Here is a 17,740-nt window from a genome sequence, read left to right on the forward strand (position 1 = left end):
ACAAATAATAAGGAGAATCAAAGAAGGCGTTCAGGGTGTGGAGGTTAAAAAAGCACTTAATCCTCTTGGCTGAGTCCAAATGACTCAACCTCTCTGGGCCTCAGTTTCCTTGTTCGTTAAGAGGGATTGAACTAGTGATTTCTAAGGCAGGAGTTCTAAACCTGAACGTTGTGGTCCATCCCCACCCCCACGCCCCATATGTGAAATCGTGTGTACACATACAGTTTTGAGGGGAAGAGAATTCATGGCTCTCATGCACTTTTGTAAAGGGTCCGTGGTGCAGGTCATGTGCAATGGCTCTGAGCGGCCCCTGCCAGACCTGGGGTTGAGGGTTGAGCCATCCATCGCCAGGAAGCGCTGGGACAAAGTAGACTTGGTTATCGTAGAAAAGGTAAACGATACAAGCCAGAACGCAAAGCTAGGATGCGGATGCAATGGGCAGAGCCAGACAAGTTCTCCCAGAGCTGACGACACCTTAAAGTGAAGAAAACCAGAGCCAAACAGGGTTTTACCTTCTAAACGTTAAACTTTATTACATTTCTGGTTATGTCCTTTTTGGGGATATATTTAGGACCAAATACTTAATAGAGGAGCCCTAATTATACCCTTGGGCTGACTGGGTCTCCACCCCAGCCCATAGAGTGACCCTTGTCCCCCTTCCCCATTCCAGCTTGAGGCACTTGGTGTCATGAAGAAAGCGGTAGCTGGCTGGAGAGACGGGGCCCAAGTCTTAAATCCCCCAAGCGTGAGTTAACAAACTAAGAAGGGCGTCTCCTTCCTCTTGGGGCCCTCCCCGAGTTAGCAGAAGGGGAGAACCATGGGTACCACAATAAGCTTCCGTATCTCTCAGGGTGGGGGACCCCAAGGCACTTCCCCTGCCTACACCCCCGTCTCTCTTCACCCTGGTTACTTCCTGACCACACGGCCAGGAAGTGGTGATCATACGCACCATCCCATCTCCTGACCTTCGTCCCTCACCTTCTGCTGTGAGCAGCCTGAGCACAGGAGGCAAGAGGTCCCTCTGACTAGAGATCTCAGAAGCACCAGGGAGGCCCCAGGCAGCTTTGGAGAATGGGGACCAGGTGGCCGCAGAGGGGTCTGCACTACCACCACAAGCCATGAGGAAGCCCCGGATAGATGCTGCTCTGTACTGGCCTCTGCGCTTGGCTTTGCTCGCTCTCCTCCTCCCCACCCGAAACCCAGAAGATCAGTATATATGTGCTGTCGAAAGAAGAGGCTGAATGAAGCAGGGGAGACCCACGGGCACAAACCCCCTCTACCTTCCTGAGTCAGAAGGTGCCAAGGTTGCCGAAGAAGTACAGGATAATGCCTATGAGTCCAGGAGGCGGGGGCAAAGCTCTCTGGCTTTGCTGGGGGCTGAGAGAGGAAACAGCTCCAGCTATCAAGTCCAGAAGCCCGAGGCAGAAGTGGGAGAGGAAACCCCATCACCAGAAAGTCCCTCCTACCTCTCATATTCCATTTTAGCTATCAAACAGGCTCTTTTCATCCCTCCCCACTCCAACCCCAACTGTTAAGGATTTGGTGCCCCATAGTGGGTGGAGGGAGAATGCACATCTTTGGCCCAGTTCCTGCCAAGTCCACTAAGGGCAAGAGTGAGTTAGTCCCTAGTTCCTCCAACCCCACCAAGTACCTACACATCCACAGCCAGAGAGGCTACCCATCCCCGGACAGAAAGGAAAATGGGCATATTACTTGAGGGGAAGGAAAGGGGTCTAGGCCCAGACCCAGGTCACAGGGCCCAGCCCTCTAGGGAAAGAAAAGTCCAAGGGTAGGGCGGAACGGGAGGTGCTCCTTAATCGCGATTCCCCAGGAGCTGCAGCACAAAGGTGAAGATGTAGACAATGTCTGTGTAGATCTGCAGGGCGCCGGTGATGTAGTCCTCCGGGCTGATGGTGTACCTCCGGTTCCCCAGGACCAGCTGTGTGTCGTAAGCCAGGAACTGCAGGACAGGAAGCCACACATGAGGACCCAGGGGCTCAGTGGTCAGCAGATCTGTCCTGGGAGCCTCTGGGCCATTAGATATGCTTAGGGAACACATTAACGAACAGCAGAACACGTGGTCTCTGCCATTAAAGCAGTTCACTGTCCAGAAGGGGACAGACACACCATCTCCATAATACGGCCCACTGACAGTTCTCATAGCAGGCGGTGTGAACAAGAGATGACGGGAATGCCCAGAAAATCAGTGGAACCTCTGGACAGTAGGGAAAGGGAAGGGCGGCTGTGGCCCCACTCCCTGCCTCCCAAGCAGCCTACATTCACCATCCTCACAGTTCCTCCCCTCTGTCCCCTCAGCTCCCCTTCCTAGAGGGGGTGGGGTCTTACTCACCAAAGTGAAGCAAATGGCCCCCAAAGCAGCATAGAGCATGTGCAGCCAGTAAACCTGGGGAGAAAGGACAGGGATGGCATTAGAAATCTTAGCATAGCTTGGACTGAGGCAGGCCCTCAGGACCATCTTCCCCCCCTGGATGTCTGGCCAAGTGCGAAGATCCAGGAAGCTAGCTACGTGAAAGGACTACTTCTACCTTCCAGATCCTGGGAGAAGTTAAGAATAGTAACATATATGGTAGAGAAAACAGAGGCCATCATCCAATGCCCATATAAAACCAATCACAGCATCCTTTAGCCTAGCCAGTCTCCAAAGTTAGTCAAGGTACAGAGGTGTCCACTACGCTCTGGAAGAAAGAAAATGGTTGAGTTCTAGCTCTGGGAGGGGCAGACCCAGGCATGCACCGCTTGAAGAGCCCCATCACCTTCACCCTAGTCATGGTCAGCCTTCAATAGACCGTGTTCCTGCAGCCCAGCCTGGGAGGGACAGACTAAAGGAGAGGGCTGGGAGAGAAGCCCCCCAGCCACCCTGATAAACAGCGGGGTCAGGGAGCACCCCCAGGGCAGCCCTGCTCAACAGCCCTCCAGGGGCCTGTCCACAGAAGGGCAGGGCCAGCCATGGTCAAGTGGGCAGGCGGCCCTCCCATTCATGTGCTTCCCCTTTCAGCACTGTTCTCCCCTCCCCGCCAGGAAGCTCCCCTCAGCCTAGGGGCCTCACACGCTGCCCCTCCCGCTGACTGGAATAAAAGAGGAGTTAGATACAGTGATCGCTAAGGTCTCTTCCACCCAAGCCCATCTTCTCGGTCCTCTGGGCTCCTCTGGCAACCTGCCTCTGAGAACCTGGTCTCAGCTGTCAGACAGATCTAACCACTGCTTCCCAGAGGAATCCCATGATGCTGTCCAGGGCCTCAGGTGCTACGGCTCCCAGGACCTGCCATTTCCAAAGATACCCCAATCCAGAGGATGATGCTTCAGCGTGGGTGCCTTTGCTATAGCCAGTCGAGAGGTTCTAGAAGCCAGAGGCCTATGGGGCCTGCTACACCACCATATACAGAAAGTCTGCCCTGGGCACTGGGTTCAGTGACTCCGGCTCTCCTGGGACACTCACATATTGGAAGGACAGCACGATGGCACTGACAATGCCAGTCACCATCATCACAATCCCCAGGACACAGAAGAGGCCTGTGCACGAGGTGAAGTCCACCTGCCAGGAAGAGAGGGGGAGGCACGTGTCAGACGGGCCACCTGGCCCAGCCAGCCAGGCCCTCCCTCTTCCTCCAGGGAGTCCCAGTGCTGCCTCCTGGGGGCCATGGGAGTGACCGTGACATTCTAAGGACAGACACAGGAAGCAGTTTTGTGGATGTAGTTGTGAAGGGAAGGGGATTAAGGTCTCTGAGAGAAATGCCTGGCATAGGGGTGTGGGCCCTTCCAGGCCTGCTCACGTGCCAAGCCCGGAAGGCCAGGTCTGTATAAAACAGGGGGATGGGGTGGCCAGGGAAGGGCCCTCCGGTGCCCTCACCTTGGTCTGGAAGCAGAAGATGGTGACTGAAATGGACACCACAGCAGTGATGATCATTGCAATGATGACGGCTTTGGTGTCATACACACTGCAGGGAAGGAGTTGAGAGAGGCCAGAGGCATATGCCACACACGAATGACTCCAAAACTACTACTTCTGGAAGCATCGTGCTCAGAATCCACCCATACAGGTGGCTGCCAGCCCAGAGATGCCCCACGCTCCCCTATAAAACACACCACCGTGTAGTAACTGTCCTTGAACGTACCTGGAAATGGTGCCGGTCATGTAGCCCATGGCAAGAGTCTGAGGGAAGGACAGAGACCAGAGTGAGACACTTAAGAAGAGAGCCGGAGCCCTGGGGGCACGGCCAGGAGGGTTTGCCAGAGCTGGCGATACGTGTGACTGAGTAGGAAAGCCCGGGGAGACCAAGGGCAGGGGTCAGGGTAAGGTCGGGGAGAGAGCTAGGGACATCTTCCACCACAGCCTTCCACCATCCCTTCCCTGGGACCAGCCCTCCCTCACCATCTCCACACCCTGGACCTTTCTAGACTCACAAAGAGGGTCAGCAGGATAAGGTTCCATGGGAAACGGCGTCTGAAGGGAAAGAAACCATAGTTAAGTGGTGTGGGGCCGGCCAGGTCTCAGAGGCTCCATTAGCAGAAGGAGACTCTCGGCTTATGTGCCTGGAGAATTAGGCCTGGACTTGGGGGAGGCGAGGCTGGCATGGCCCTTGATACCTGCTCAGGTGTCTGTGCAGGGACAAGAGGGACAATAGGACAGACCTGGGCTGTGGAGCCACAAAGACCTGGATTCGTTTGCAGCTCTCTGACTACCTGTGTGACTGTGAGAAAGTTCCTCGGCCTCTCTGAGCCTTGGGTTCTTCCTATTTGTTAAATAGTTTAAGTGCTACACATCTTGCAGGGTAGCTGTAAGAATAACAGCTAGATAGCTAAATAGATCCCACACACGGCAGGCACTCTGCACACAGCCGAACGATAGCCACCACCATCATCATCATCACTGCCGGTACGTCTCCACTTAGCTGCTCTAAGGAATCCCCTTTCTGTGCAAAACAGCCCCACACCCCCATCCCTTCCCACTGTCTAAGTCTCTGGGACTCACCTGGGTCCCTCGCAGCAGGCAAGGGTCAGGTACGTGGCCAGGAACACAGCACTGGGGAGAAGAGACAGGGAAGTAGTCTCCAGACCCCCTCTGCCCCTTGGCCCCCTCCCGGCCCAGCCTGGCGGCACTCACCACACCGGCAGGCTGGAGGTCCAGAGAGCTATCTAGAAGTGTGAGGGGAAGCTACCCAGCCAGGGGCACTGAGGACATCTGTAACAGGGGGTTTGGCCAGGGAGGAGGCTGCCAGAACACGGGGATGGTCCTGCAGGACGCACGTTGACACCAGTCCCCCACCCCTGGCTCTCAGGAGTTCCGTGACGCTTACACTCAGTGGCACACACCCCACTTCCCAGCACAGCTGGGAGGGCCCCTCTCCAAAAGGATCTGATCCCTGCCCCGAAAAGCTGGTCAGCTGCCACCCCTCCTCTCCTTGCCCCCGTGCAGGGAGCAGCACAGACTCACTAGGATGCATAGTAGACGGCCAGGTTTGCCCTCACGAACTCGCTGACGGGCTTCCTGTGGAGCAGGGGGGACAAGAGAGGAGTCACACCGCGGCTTGTCTGCCTCCCTGCCGAGGCCCTGCCCCCTCTTCTCTAATCGCCCACATCCCAGCTCCTCTTCCAGTCCCTCTGAGTTGAGGGCCCACCCCAAGCCACACTCCCAGCAGGTGACCCAGAGCCCAGGACCCCAGAGCTACTTCCCAGCGGTGCAGAGAGGCCTAGAGACTCACACAAAGGTGAAGATAGCGATGATGGCCACCGTAATGAGCAGCTGGATGGAGATGATGGTGTAAACCTGGAACACAGGCAGTGGTGGGGGGCACGGTCACCACCCTGCACTCCCGGACTCTCCCCAGGAAGCAGCCGGGCCCTGAGACCAAGGAGCCCCAAAGACCTTACCACCCTAGCCCTGGCCCCTCTTTCAGAGCTAGGGAGGAGTCTCCTGCCTCATTCTGAAGGATCTACTCTTACTCCTCTTCCACGTCCTCTTCCTCTTCCACTTCCAAGCTCCGCTGCAGCTTGGCAGACAGGCCGCCCCCAGTAAGGGCTCAGATGCTGTACACGCCCCCACCAGGGCTGACCCCCACCCCCCACTGCCCCCTGTCCTCTCCCCCTCCCTGCCCAGCACCTGGCCTGCACTGTCACTCACTGCCCTGCCTCTGCCCCCTGCCTCACCGCACTCCCAGGTTCAGCATCCGCGCCTACAGCGGTTCAGCCTGACAGTGGTCAGGTATCTGTCCACCCTGAGCAGGTGCTGGGCAGACGTGAGACGTGGGGGCAGGGGCTGTGAGCTAGTGCAATCAGTTCTGGCTTCAAGTTGCTCCCATCTAACAGGAGAAGGAAGCTTGCAGGGGGCAGAACACTTCAGCAGAAGCTGCCCAGATTTTCCCAGATTGAATCTGCCCCCCAAAACAAGGTCAAGGAACAGAGGAACAAAAGGTGGGCGAACACAGGTTAGAGGAACTGGGGTCCCCTTTGAGGAGAGTGCAGGGCTAGAGAGGACCCAGAAGGCAGCAGCACCTGTGCGTGGAAACGAGTGTCCCCCGGCTCCGTTCCCCCAGCCCCAGGGGCCCAGGTTCACCAGCCTCCCAACCCATATCTCACCTTTTGGATGAAGGCGTGTCGGACTTTCCTGTCACCCCACTCTCCAGATTCGAAGTTGTCACTCACAGCTCTCTCCTCCCCATCATAGCCCTGGCCTGAGCCTGGGGACAGATCACATATGACCAACTGGGGACCTGGGACGTGTGGCCTCGATCCCCAAGCCTCCACGGCACCATCTCACAGTCTCAGGTATCTCCAGCCAAAAGACATGTGTTACAACTCAGGAACTCCCCAGCCAGGTTCTCTAGGTACCTTCCACGTGACCAGAGCTGGTACCACAGGGAGCAGCGTACCCCTGGCCAAAGGGGGCTTAGGTGTGACCACTCCGTCAGCATGTATTTACTGAGGGGTGTGAACACCTGTGGTCACTGCCATCAAGGGGACACGACCTCATGAGGAATCTAGGCAAGCGCGGGGCAGAGGGGCTGGCGGAGTCAGAGCGGGGACTCGGGGGTGGAAGGAGGAAAAGGAAGATAGAAACAGCGCACGTGTGTGGAGGATGGAGAACCGAGTGTGCAGACTGATCTACATCAGGCAAACGTTAGGACTCTGGGAAAACAGAAATATCAGGGGTGTGCGTGCACAGGACGAGGCATGACCATAAATGTGACTGATGTACCAATATTCACACCAGAACACGTAGGGCCAGATGACAGCTGGCTGTGCTCCAGGATTCCAGAGATGCTGCAGGGGCTCAACACATTCTTTGAATGCCTCTTTGGGAGCTGCTTTCAAAATCCGCATGTGAGCCACACAGGAAAATCTCACCACGTTCTAATCTCATCTCATTTCTGACCAAATTTACCAGCCATGATGTTTATCAAGCGTCCAAACGACTTCTGGATGTTGGCGAAAATCAGATGCTACCTTAAGAGATGAGGATTTGTCAGCACCGAGAATATTAAAAAAAAAAAGTGCTTTGGGTTCCAAAGGCAGCTCCTAAGGAAGTGGGGAGTGTAGGTGGGGTGGCAGCTGCCTCGCTGGGCAGCGGAAGCGGCCTCCTCGGGTCGCAGCTCTGAAGGAATTAATTACTTCACCAGCCACTTTCTCATCTGATGTGTAAGTTCTGGTGTGTGTCTTACGGACCCAGTCTCCTTTCTGAATAAAGGGGCTGGCAGGTGGTCCGCGGGGCTAGGAGCTGAAGGAAAAAGCAGGGAGGTAACAAAGATGGGGAAACAGAAGGAGAGAGCTAAAGAGAAGATTGAAAAAAGGGATAAAGGAAGTTGAGAAGGAAGGAAGGGAAGTAGCTTCAGTGCTATGAGTATTGCCTCCTCCCACCCACCCCCACTGCCCTTCAGGGACTCACCATAGTTCATGGGCGTCGGGTGGATGGGGGGCATAGGCTGTGGGTAGCCAGCAGGGTGACCGTAGCCAGGCTGTGGGTAGGCAGGGTACCCACCAGGCAGGACAGATGGCTGCCCGTAGACCCCCGGGGGCAGAGCGTCAGGGTACAGGGGGTTGCGGTCCTCATACGGAGGGGGGGCACTGGGGTGGGACATGGTGGCTCACGGGCTGAGGGGAGACCCCAGCTGCTGGGACCTGAAAGAAAGACGAGAGAAGCAGTCATGAGTGCCCAGGCCCCGCTCACTCAGCCCCAATCCAGCCTGCCTCTGTGAAGAGGAAAGCCTCAGACTTCCTCTCCCCATCACAGCGCATCATTTCCTGCCCACGGGCCACCGTCCCCATCCCCCCAGTACCACCCACCCCACCAGCTCAGCCCCTGCCCCTCTGCCTTCACGCCAGCCCTTTCTGTGTAGCCTCCTGCCACGGGAAGGCAGGAGACGGGGATTTGGTGCGGGAGCCCGAAGCGATCGCTGGGCATCAGTGGTGTGAGAGCAGCGGGCCTGGGACCCACACCGCCCCCACCCCTGTGCTCACTTAAGAAGGCCTTCCAGTGACCAGGGAAGAAGCCCAATGGCCCCAGCAAAGCCATGGGTGAGTCACAGGGCCAGCTGGGACCCACTGAAGGGGTCAGCCCAGCACCCACAGCAGCTGGCAGGAGCTCCCGGCCTGAAAGGCAGCGCTGGGGGAGAGCCAAGGCCCAAAGCTGAAGACAACAAGCTAGCCCCAGGGCTGGAGCTGCCAGGCCCGGAGGAGGAGGGCCAACCGTGGCAGGCTGAGTCAGGGGCCACCCGAGAGGCCTGAGCAAGTGGGTGCACGGGGATGGCCCCTGGGGGTTGGGAGGCTGCGCAGAAAAGCAGGCCAGAGACAGGACTTTCTGGTTCCTTCAAATAAGAGCCAAGGAGCGTCAGGCATGCGACAGCCTGTGGCTGCCACCACTCTCTTCGTGGCCTTGCCAGGGAGTGCAGGGCCCCGAAGCCCCCTGGGTGGGGGAGACACACGTTTCGAAAGCCAAGTGCCTGGTGTCCCTGTGATTCCTGCCTGTTTGCCCCCCGGGTTGGCGGCCAGGATAGGAGAGAGCGCAGAGGAGTCACGCCAGATCCAGCCAGTGCCTTCTCTGCGGGAGGAGAGCCCCACAGCCAGGGGAGGGCTGAGGAGTGAGGAGAAGGGAACCCCAGAAACAGAGCCCAAAGGGACCCAAAGTTGTACAGCCCCAGATGCTCAGCTCCACTAAGGGAATCCAGGCCCAGAACAGTGAAGTGACTCCCAAGATCACAGAACTAGCAAGTGGATGGCACAACCAGAACCGAGGTAGGCTGAAGGTCCTGGGTAGGCGTCCTCTATATTATGCTGTGCTCTCTAGGCCCTCTTATGCCAAACAAATGGCCTTGGGGCCTGGTGTTCCCCTCTGAGGTGGCAGAGATGAAGACTTGGGAAGAGCTAAGGAGGAGGTTCCTGGAAGGGCCCTAAGCCCTGAGAGAATCTGGGCCCCTTCACAGGGCTACCACCGGCCCCTAGAGTGTCTCCCAAGGGAAGAACTTCAGGACCGCGCAGGGAGAAAGCACGCCCAGATCGAGGTCAGCAGACATCCCAGAGCTCTGCCAGAAGGGCGGGAGAGCTGGCCTCTCTTTTGAGGGCTCCCTGCAGAGTGCAGGCAGCAGATAAAGGATTGTCTTAACTCTTCTCTCTCGACTGGGATAACACAGAGAGGGGAAGGTAGCAGGGAGGGGCGGGGAGGAGGGCTCGAATAACAGGCCAAGTCAATGAGTTATTCTGAAGAAAGCTGTTCTCCATCTTCCCAGAGTGAATGGACCAGAACATCAAGAATGTGTCAGGTCAGAAATAAGAAAACCTTCCCGACAGTGAGGGTGTGACACGGCCATGGCGGAAGGCCCTGCGTGGTGGGGTAGAGCACCCTGAGGAAACAGGGAGCGGAGAACGGGGAGACCCAACACTGAGCGGTGTGAGTTTAAGAAACAGGCATAGTAAGTGTTTTTGAAAGTATTTTGGGTTTGTCAGGGTAGGATAACATTCATGAGCAGTTATAATACCTGCATCCCCTTAATAGACTTTTTTTAAAAAGGAAGGGAGAGAAACTGGACTCTCCTGCCCTGGGGCAAGAGGCTCCTTCTTCCGACAGCGCCCTCCCCCACTCCCCTTCCAAACACCCCCCCTTAACTCCACCGGGAGGACAGCATCCTGTCTGCAGGAAGCAGCACGGGTGGGCCACCTGTGGAGTAGGGTTATCTATCGTTACTGCCGTGGGCCCAGCTGACAACAGGCTAAACACGGCTGGCGAGACACTGGCAGGAAAGACCCTGTGGTCGGAGGCCCCAGCCGAGTCACTTGACAGTGATGTCACCATGACCTGGTCCTGTCGGCTCCTCAGGGCGCACCTCTGTGAAATGAGGTGAGTGACCCAGATGATCTCTGAGCTCATTTCCAGCGCTAACGGACTGGGACTTATCTGACAAACCCAGTTACCCGCGCGGGGCCTGCCCTTTGCCCCGCCAGCCAGATGCTCCACCCGCCAAGCCGGGCAAACAGGTCCCTCCCCAAACCAGAGGGTGAATCAGGGAGCTCGAGGCCGGCCTTGGGTAGGCCACCAGGACTCTGGGGTTCCGGTCCAGCACAGTGGGCCGCTGACTCATGAAGACGCCCTCTGCCCTCCCTCGCCCCTCCCTGTGACGCTTCTCTTTTCAGAGGAACTGACGAATAGACCTCTCCGCAGGGAACACAGAAGCTCACAGTCCAGTTCTCTGCGGGCTTAGCCACCAGCCCGTGCTCACCAGAGACCAGCACTGACCACTTTACCTCACTATGCATCAGTTTCTCCATCTGGAAAGTGGGTTTAACACTATACCAGAGTTGTTATAAAAATTAAATGAGAAAATCTATGTAGAGCACTTAAAATAGTGCCTATCTTTAGTTATTATTTCATTAAATCCTTATGATAGCCCAACAGGGTGGATATGTTGTTATCCCTTTTTACAATAAAGAAATAGAGGCTTAGGAGAATTAAGTCACTTGCCCAAGGTTACTTAGCTAGGGTGTGATGAAGTCGGTCAGCTCCAGACCGACTCCAGGGCTCTTAATGTCTCTGCTCTCATCCTCATTTGGACACCCTGCCTATCCGAACTTCACATCACTTCTCAAAGCTTCCCATCTCAGACCCTCTACTGACAAAAGAACGCTCACACAGCAAGTGGACGCTGAACCATTCAGCCCATTCCATCATCCCCGTGGTCCCCAAACCCTGTGCAACCACCAGGAGGAGAGAGAGTGGTCAGAGATGGAGATTCTTAAAGGTCAGCACTGAAAGGAAACTCACTCATCTAAGGCAAGCTGACCCCTCCCTTTACCAGGAGCCAGCCACAGTGCAGGAGGAGGTAGAGTGACCTGTCCCTGGCCACAAAGTGGGGCCCGGGGCCAGGACTACATCCCAGCTCTCTGGTGTAGAGACCTGTGCACCGGAGATGGAGAGAGTGTTCAGGCCAGTCAGGGGAGTAGCTAAGCTCAGTCACACTCCCCTCCGAGCTGAGGGGCAGGAACCTCAGGCCCAGGGCTGCCAGCATTGGCAGCTCCTGAGCCTTCTCCCTGGCCACGGCCTGACCTACATGGAGCGCTGGCCACTTCCACGTCATTAAGGCCTCAGCTAGGGATGAGGTTTGGGCCTGGCACGTGACTAGGTAGTAGGGAAAGGGAGAAGTGGTCGGTATTTACTTTCATGACTATGACTAAAGGTGGGAACCGCAGGAGAATGTGGCGTCCAAAGGGAAGGAGGGTAAAGAGGCAGGAGAAGATACAAAGTGAGTATGATTGATACCCAGAAACTAGAAACCAGGAATCAGGGCATCTGAGTTCCGCTGGTAGCTACTGGAGGGGCTCACAGTCTCCACGGGCCAAAAAGGACCTTTAAGTTTCCCCATCGGAAGCCTGAATTTTCCTAAAATACAGCAGACATTCGGCTTCTGTTGTTGGCATACACACTCCAACAACAGGAAGCAAGCCTGTTCCATTGCTGGCAGCTCGAATCATTACAACATTCTTCCTCCCAATGCAGTTTATCAAGGCATTCAGACTCCACCCCATCCTTGTCAAGTTAGAGCTAAGCTTGCTCCCCATCTCATGACCCCATTCTCATGTCCCATCAGGAAGGAGCCAGAACCTCTCCTTTATCCTACATGACCCGCAGGCCCAGCCATCGGAAGTGGGTGGGCTCAAACACAGGACTTGTTGGCTGTCAAGGATTTCAGAGGCAACCTTGGGGAAGCCACCTCCTTCCCCTGGCGCCGTCTCAGTGTGGCCAGCATGCTCCCAGCCAGCGGGGGCCCAGGTTCAGGCTCCCTGGGGGGCATCTGAAGGGTTAAGGCTCTGGAATCTGCTGAGAGGAAGCTGGAGCTACTGGGGTTACAGCAAGAGGGTGCCTGTGTATGTGTGTGTGTCGGAGGGAGGGGCGGAAAGGAGCAGCTGACTGGTCCAGGCAGCCTGCCCTCCTCCCTGCCAGGAACGGGTGCCCGGAGCCAGAATGGAAAGAATAGCTCAGAGTGCGCATCTCAGGAAACCCCACCCAGCCGGCACAGCAGCGCAGCCCCTGGCCTGCTGTGACCAGGCCTCTTGTGACAGCCTCCTTCTTTCCCTTTTCCTTTACCTACCCCAACTCCCCCAGCTCTTCACTCCCCTCCAAGCAAACACTTCACCCTCCTAACCCAGCACATAGCCAGGAGGGCAGAGGAGTAAAAAGATCCACCCGGGAGTGGCTGGGCACGCCACCAGGCCTGACGCACACAGACCAAGGGGCCCAGAATCAACTTATCCTTCTGTCCGCCTGGCCTCTGCGGTCAACAGGATGATGCCGAGAGGATCTAAAAACTGAAATGTCAGAGCTGGAATGAACTTTAGAAATCATCTGGTCATTTGACAGACCAGGAAACCCCAGAGCCACGAAAGTTCCTGCCCAGCCCGTGACAGGCCCTCTTGGTCATGGGTTTGGAACTTTCATTCCCAGCCCTGCCCGCTGTCTGAGAACTCAGAGTAACAGATGCCAGCGCCCGCATTGCTGAGGCAGAGCCAGAACAAGTCCCCATCCCCCCAGTTCTCCATGCCCTCCTGCTCAGAAACGGATAAGGCTGCCAACCCATGACCTCCCTCCCACCCCGGGCTCTAACCAGGGTAGCCTCTCTCCAGTCGGAAACTGAGAAGGTGGCTCCAGCCTCCAAGGAAGGGGAAGCCACCCTGGAGGGCATGGGAAGACCCAAGTACTAGGGTCCCCCCATCACCCTTCTCCAGGGGGGCAAAGCAGTGTCATCAGTGCAGGTGACCTTGGAGACCCCAGCCAAGCCAGTGGTCAGAACAGCTGGGGAGTGCAGATAAGGAAAGCAGACAGCAATAACCAGGGCTGGATGCAGCTTCAGAAACACAGCCCCATCCATCTCCTTTGTGTTTCATCTTCTCCTACCTTTTTCAGTTGAACTTCAAGATGAGGAGGGGGAAAGTCAGACAGATACTGAACAACCCACAGCAGAGAAGGGAGACAAACCCCTCCCTGCGGTGGGCAGGGAAGGAAGAGAACCACTTAGAGTAGCAAGTACCGTGTACTTACGACCGGCTACCAAGGATGTCTGCTCCTCGCAAGGGCCCTATGAGGGGCATATCCTTATCCCTACCCTAAAGATGAGAAAACTGAAATTCGGAGAAAACCCGATCCAAGGTCCCCCAGCAGGCGAACAGCAGAGATAGGTCTGAACCCAGATCTGACGTCTGACGTCGAGTGCCCTTTGCCTTTACACCTGCCTGGAGCAAAAGCCCCTGAAGCCCCCGCCAGTCACCTGTGTGAAGAGGCGGACACCGACACGCGGGGCCAGCTGACGTAGTGAAGACCGTTCTCGTTGACACCAATTCCTTTTCCCTCGTAGAAAGCTGACCTTTGCCAGAGCCCTGGGTTAGGAGGCAGGGAGCTGAGTTCTTGTCCTGGCTCTGGTCCTGACTCCACTGTGTGAGTCAGGGCTAGCCACCACACATCTCTGGACTCAAGTTTTCTCATCCGTAAAGCAAGTGCACTGAACCAAAAGATCAAAGTCCATTCGGACTCCAAGAGTCTCTGCTTTTGAATGAACAGCCTAACAGACCAGAGCAGAGGGCTTCAGGGCGGAATGACTTGCTTCCTAAAGAATCTCCGCCGGATGTGAAAGTGGTCTGGAGGATGGCTACAGAGGCAGAGGCACAGGGCATGACCTGGGCCTGGGGGCGGCCATAACTCCCTCTCCTCCCAGACTGCCCTCTGGACCAGCATCTCCTGGGTCTCACTCACCACAGAGCCTGCAGAGAAACAGCGATACGCTGCAGAAGAGAAAGAGTACGAGGCAGGAAGGCAAGAGATCTGGGTTCGAGTTCTAACTCTGTCACTAACTAGTTGTGAGGATCCAGGCAAATGACCTCCTTTGGCCTCCTTTTCCCCCCAAATCAGCCCACATCGGGGAAAGGAAGAGGGATTAGTTACCCGAACCAGAGAGTGGAAAGCTAGACTCATCCAGCCAGGCATTTCCCAGACTGCCCTAAAGAGCACCGCCCCACGAGATGGTAATGGATGAGCTCAGAAACAGATAAGTCTGAAAAACAAGCCATATCCCCTTTTGGAAATTCACAAGGCGCAATGGCATAGGAAGCCTCTGAGAAGTTCTGCCCTGAGCAAACGTGTTCGGCTTTGTTCCTGCCAACTTCCTTAAGGCTGGAACATTTGTATCAGGGCACACCTCGTTACCATCCTGTGGCGCGCTGGCCAGGCCACCTTTGTTTTACAGACTGACCTCAGAATGATTCATGTCCTAAGTCCTCATATCTTGAAACACCTGTCCTCACCCCCAGCCCCTCAGAATAGTCACATTCAGTACCAGGCAGGGCCCCTCACTCTCAGAGCCGGATCCTCTGCAAGGGGCCTTCCTCTGCCCTGTCCCCACAGCCGCTATAATCTCCAAAACGGGACTCACTGCCAAGGGCTGGAGGACATCTCCAACCAGCACAGAGCCAGGAGGCTGCGATCCCTTAACATCGCCTTCATGTGATAGGAAAAAATACCAATCATTACATATGAGAATAAGGACTCATTCTCATCCTCCTCCCTGACCCTCTAGGTACCTGGCACTGTGGCCTGTGGACTTCCGGGCATCATTTCTACTTTAAAACAAGGCCCAGGTTTTGGCCTAGAACCCCAGAATCAGGGTTGGAAGATTCTGTCAAGGCCATCCCCTCCACGGCATTCCCAACAGAATACTCCAGAAAGCCCACATCAGGGTTAACCATACCGTTAGCAGAGACCTTCTCCCCAGGTTGCTGTATGAGCTTCCACTCTGGCCCTTCCAGTGTGTGTCCCTTGCCTGGGGCTTCTGCTCTTTCTGAAGGGTCCAGGGTGACAAGTTTTGGGGATGGAAGCGCTCTTCCAGCTGAGCCATTCCCATGGGAGGAGGCTGAGCTGAGTCGGCTATTACCCCAGCTCATGAAGTGAGCTTCTCCCCACACCTGAGGTGTACCCTGTCATTACCTCTCTGAGGTGCCTGTTTTTACAGGTGAGACCCTGAGGTCACGGCACAAGATGACAGGAAGTCAGGGCACTTGACGCTGTGTGGTCCCACCACTACTTTCTAAGTTTTAAACTGGCTCTCTGGGTCCTCATGGCTGGAGAGGTGGGGAGAGCAGGCAGGTGAGGCGGAAGTATGGCTGCCCCCTGGCCCCTGACAAAGCAGCCCCAAGGGAGCGCTTAGCTCCTCCTGCCACCGCCGGCCAAGCCAAAGGCGCCAGCTTTGAAACCAAAGCTCACCAGTGAGATGAATATTTCAGAGCCCCAGAGAACTGGACACCCGAGGGACCTTCCATGACATCTGCCTCTGTCCCTGGTTTCCAGGCCTAACCCCCTCAACCCATGTCCAGGTTCCTCAGGGGGAACCCCAACCCCTGGATACCACACAGAGGCCACCGTGGGGTCAGAAGGGATGGTGACCCCCAGTGGACAAGAGCTGGTGCAGAACCCGCAAGATCAGGACCGAGCCTCCCAGCAGCCTTCCTCTACTGCCCCTCCCGCTGTCCCGTCTCCACGGTTTTCCCCTTTCGCATTTTCCTGTTTGGTTTTTACTCCGGCCCAAAGAGGCCACGAGGAGGATAGTATTGGTACTTCCAGGTAGCTTTCTGAACCCAGTCTGAGGGCAAGTGGCTAGAAGGGTGTGGACTGAGGCAAAATCGTGGTGACAGAGGTGGCAGGTTCCCCACGCCAAGAATGGGGGCTGCTCATGGCTTCCACCCGGTCCCCAGCTCACTCAAATACTCGGTCACCTGTCTACACCAAAGCTGCCACCAGGGCGTGCAGAGCCAAGCCGAGGCCAGGCCAGGCCCTGGGCCGCCTCCCCTCCCCCTCCCACCAGCTTAAGGCCGTGACAGCCTTTATCCCACGCACAGCTGGCCACCCTGGGGCTGGCACTGTGGACACGCCCAGCGACAGATACGCGCCAGGAAGCGGGGGACAGGCCACCCTCAGACCCCGGCCCGATCGTGCCCACAACCGGCGGCTCGGCTCCCAAGGCTAAACAGGCGCCACTCGCCCGCCCGGGGCGCACAGGGAAAGAGAAACTCCAAAGGTGAGGGAGACAGAGCCCCATTCTGGCCTACCGCGCACTCGAAGAAAGTTTGGGACCCCATCCCAGCGCCGCCCCAGCCCTGGCCGAGTCCCCGCGGGCCCGCGGCCCCCCACTCCCGCCGGCCCCGGGCCCCTGGCTTGCCTGCCGCTCCCGACGGTGCGTCCGCGGGCTCCCGGTGTCGCAAGTTGGTCACCCCCTCGCAGGCCTGGACTGGACTGGTGTTCAACGCCCCGCCCCGTCGCGCCGGCCCCAGCCCGGCGCTGGGGTCCGCCCCGGTCCCGCCCGCGTCCCGCCCTGTTCGCGCTCCTCCCATGTCCCTGAGGACTTACTAGTGTCTTCGGATTTTAAGGCAGTACGTAATCATAGTTGGAAACTCAAAACTACAGGAAAAGATCACTTCTTCCCACTCCTCCCGACTCCCAGCGGCGAGCGCTTGCTTTTGATGCTTCTCTGCCTATATATATCTACGTGTTTTACTTGTTTTGTACGATGTTTTGCTTGTCGCTTTTTTTTTACTTCACATTTTTGCATGAACATTTTTCTTGTCACTAAATATTCTTCAAAAGCATAATTTTAAAGCCACAAAGTATTCTATCACACAGCTATTGCTGATTTATTAAATCGGTTTCCTACTTTTAAGGACATTTAAATTGTTTCCCATTTTTCTCATTATGAGACATAAATCAGTGATGAACACCCTTGACAATTCTATGCTTTTAAGCCAAATGTACTTTTCAAGTTTTAAACTTCAAACGTCCAGATGCAGAGATAGATGGAACTTAGAACCTCTGCCCCTGGGAACTAAGACATTGCCTGCCTGAAGTTACTTCAACCAGGAAAGCAGGTGTTTTAGAGTCAGAAATCCTGGGATGTAGATCACTACAATCAGTGCAAAACATTGTGTTGGGGGCTTTGCACCTGTAGTCTCAACCCTCACAGCCACTAATGGTAGAATGTACTAGTCATTCCATTTTACAGGCAAGGAAATAGGTTCTGGGAAGTTTTGAAACGCTGCCGGAATTTACATAGTTCCAAAGTCCATGGTTTTTTTCCATTACGCCAAGGCTGCCGGTAGATGAACGGCTTTGTTTAAGGTGCTTATCTCGTGCTAGTAGCTGCAGATCGGCACTGCGCTGAATGTCGTTCACAGCCTGTTGACACTTTTCCTTTTTGAATGGGGA

At 56.0% G+C, this 17,740-nt stretch overlaps 1 protein-coding gene across 1 annotated transcript; it reads right to left on the minus strand.

Annotated features, from left to right (window-relative positions):
- Positions 1-500: 500 nt before the first annotated feature.
- Positions 501-16,764, minus strand: TMBIM1 (transmembrane BAX inhibitor motif containing 1). The gene is made up of 12 exons (XM_079923914.1): positions 16,701-16,764; positions 7,901-8,133; positions 6,595-6,695; positions 5,721-5,785; positions 5,453-5,506; positions 4,991-5,041; positions 4,423-4,462; positions 4,134-4,171; positions 3,869-3,956; positions 3,458-3,553; positions 2,351-2,404; positions 501-1,960 (listed from the first exon to the last, which is right to left on the minus strand). The coding sequence occupies exons 2-12, from the start codon at positions 8,091-8,093 to the stop codon at positions 1,814-1,816; spliced, it is 927 nt and encodes a 308-aa protein (XP_079780040.1). The 5' UTR covers positions 8,094-8,133; positions 16,701-16,764; the 3' UTR covers positions 501-1,813.
- Between the last annotated feature and the right edge of the window lie 976 nt (positions 16,765-17,740).

Source organism: Stenella coeruleoalba (genome assembly GCF_951394435.1).
Source record: "Stenella coeruleoalba genome assembly, chromosome: 6".
NCBI classification, from domain to species: Eukaryota; Metazoa; Chordata; class Mammalia; order Artiodactyla; family Delphinidae; genus Stenella; species Stenella coeruleoalba.

Coding starts and splice junctions, on each gene's coding strand:
- TMBIM1 (XM_079923914.1), bottom strand. CDS start 8,093: ATGTCCCACCCCAGTGCCCCCCCTCCGTATGAGGACCGCAACCCCCTG. Junction 5,042..5,452: donor GCCGTCTACTATGCATCCTA/GTGAGTCTGTGC, acceptor TCTTCTCCCCAG/TGCTGTGTTCCTGGCCACGT. Junction 3,554..3,868: donor TCTTCTGCTTCCAGACCAAG/GTGAGGGCACCG, acceptor TCTTCCTGGCAG/GTGGACTTCACCTCGTGCAC.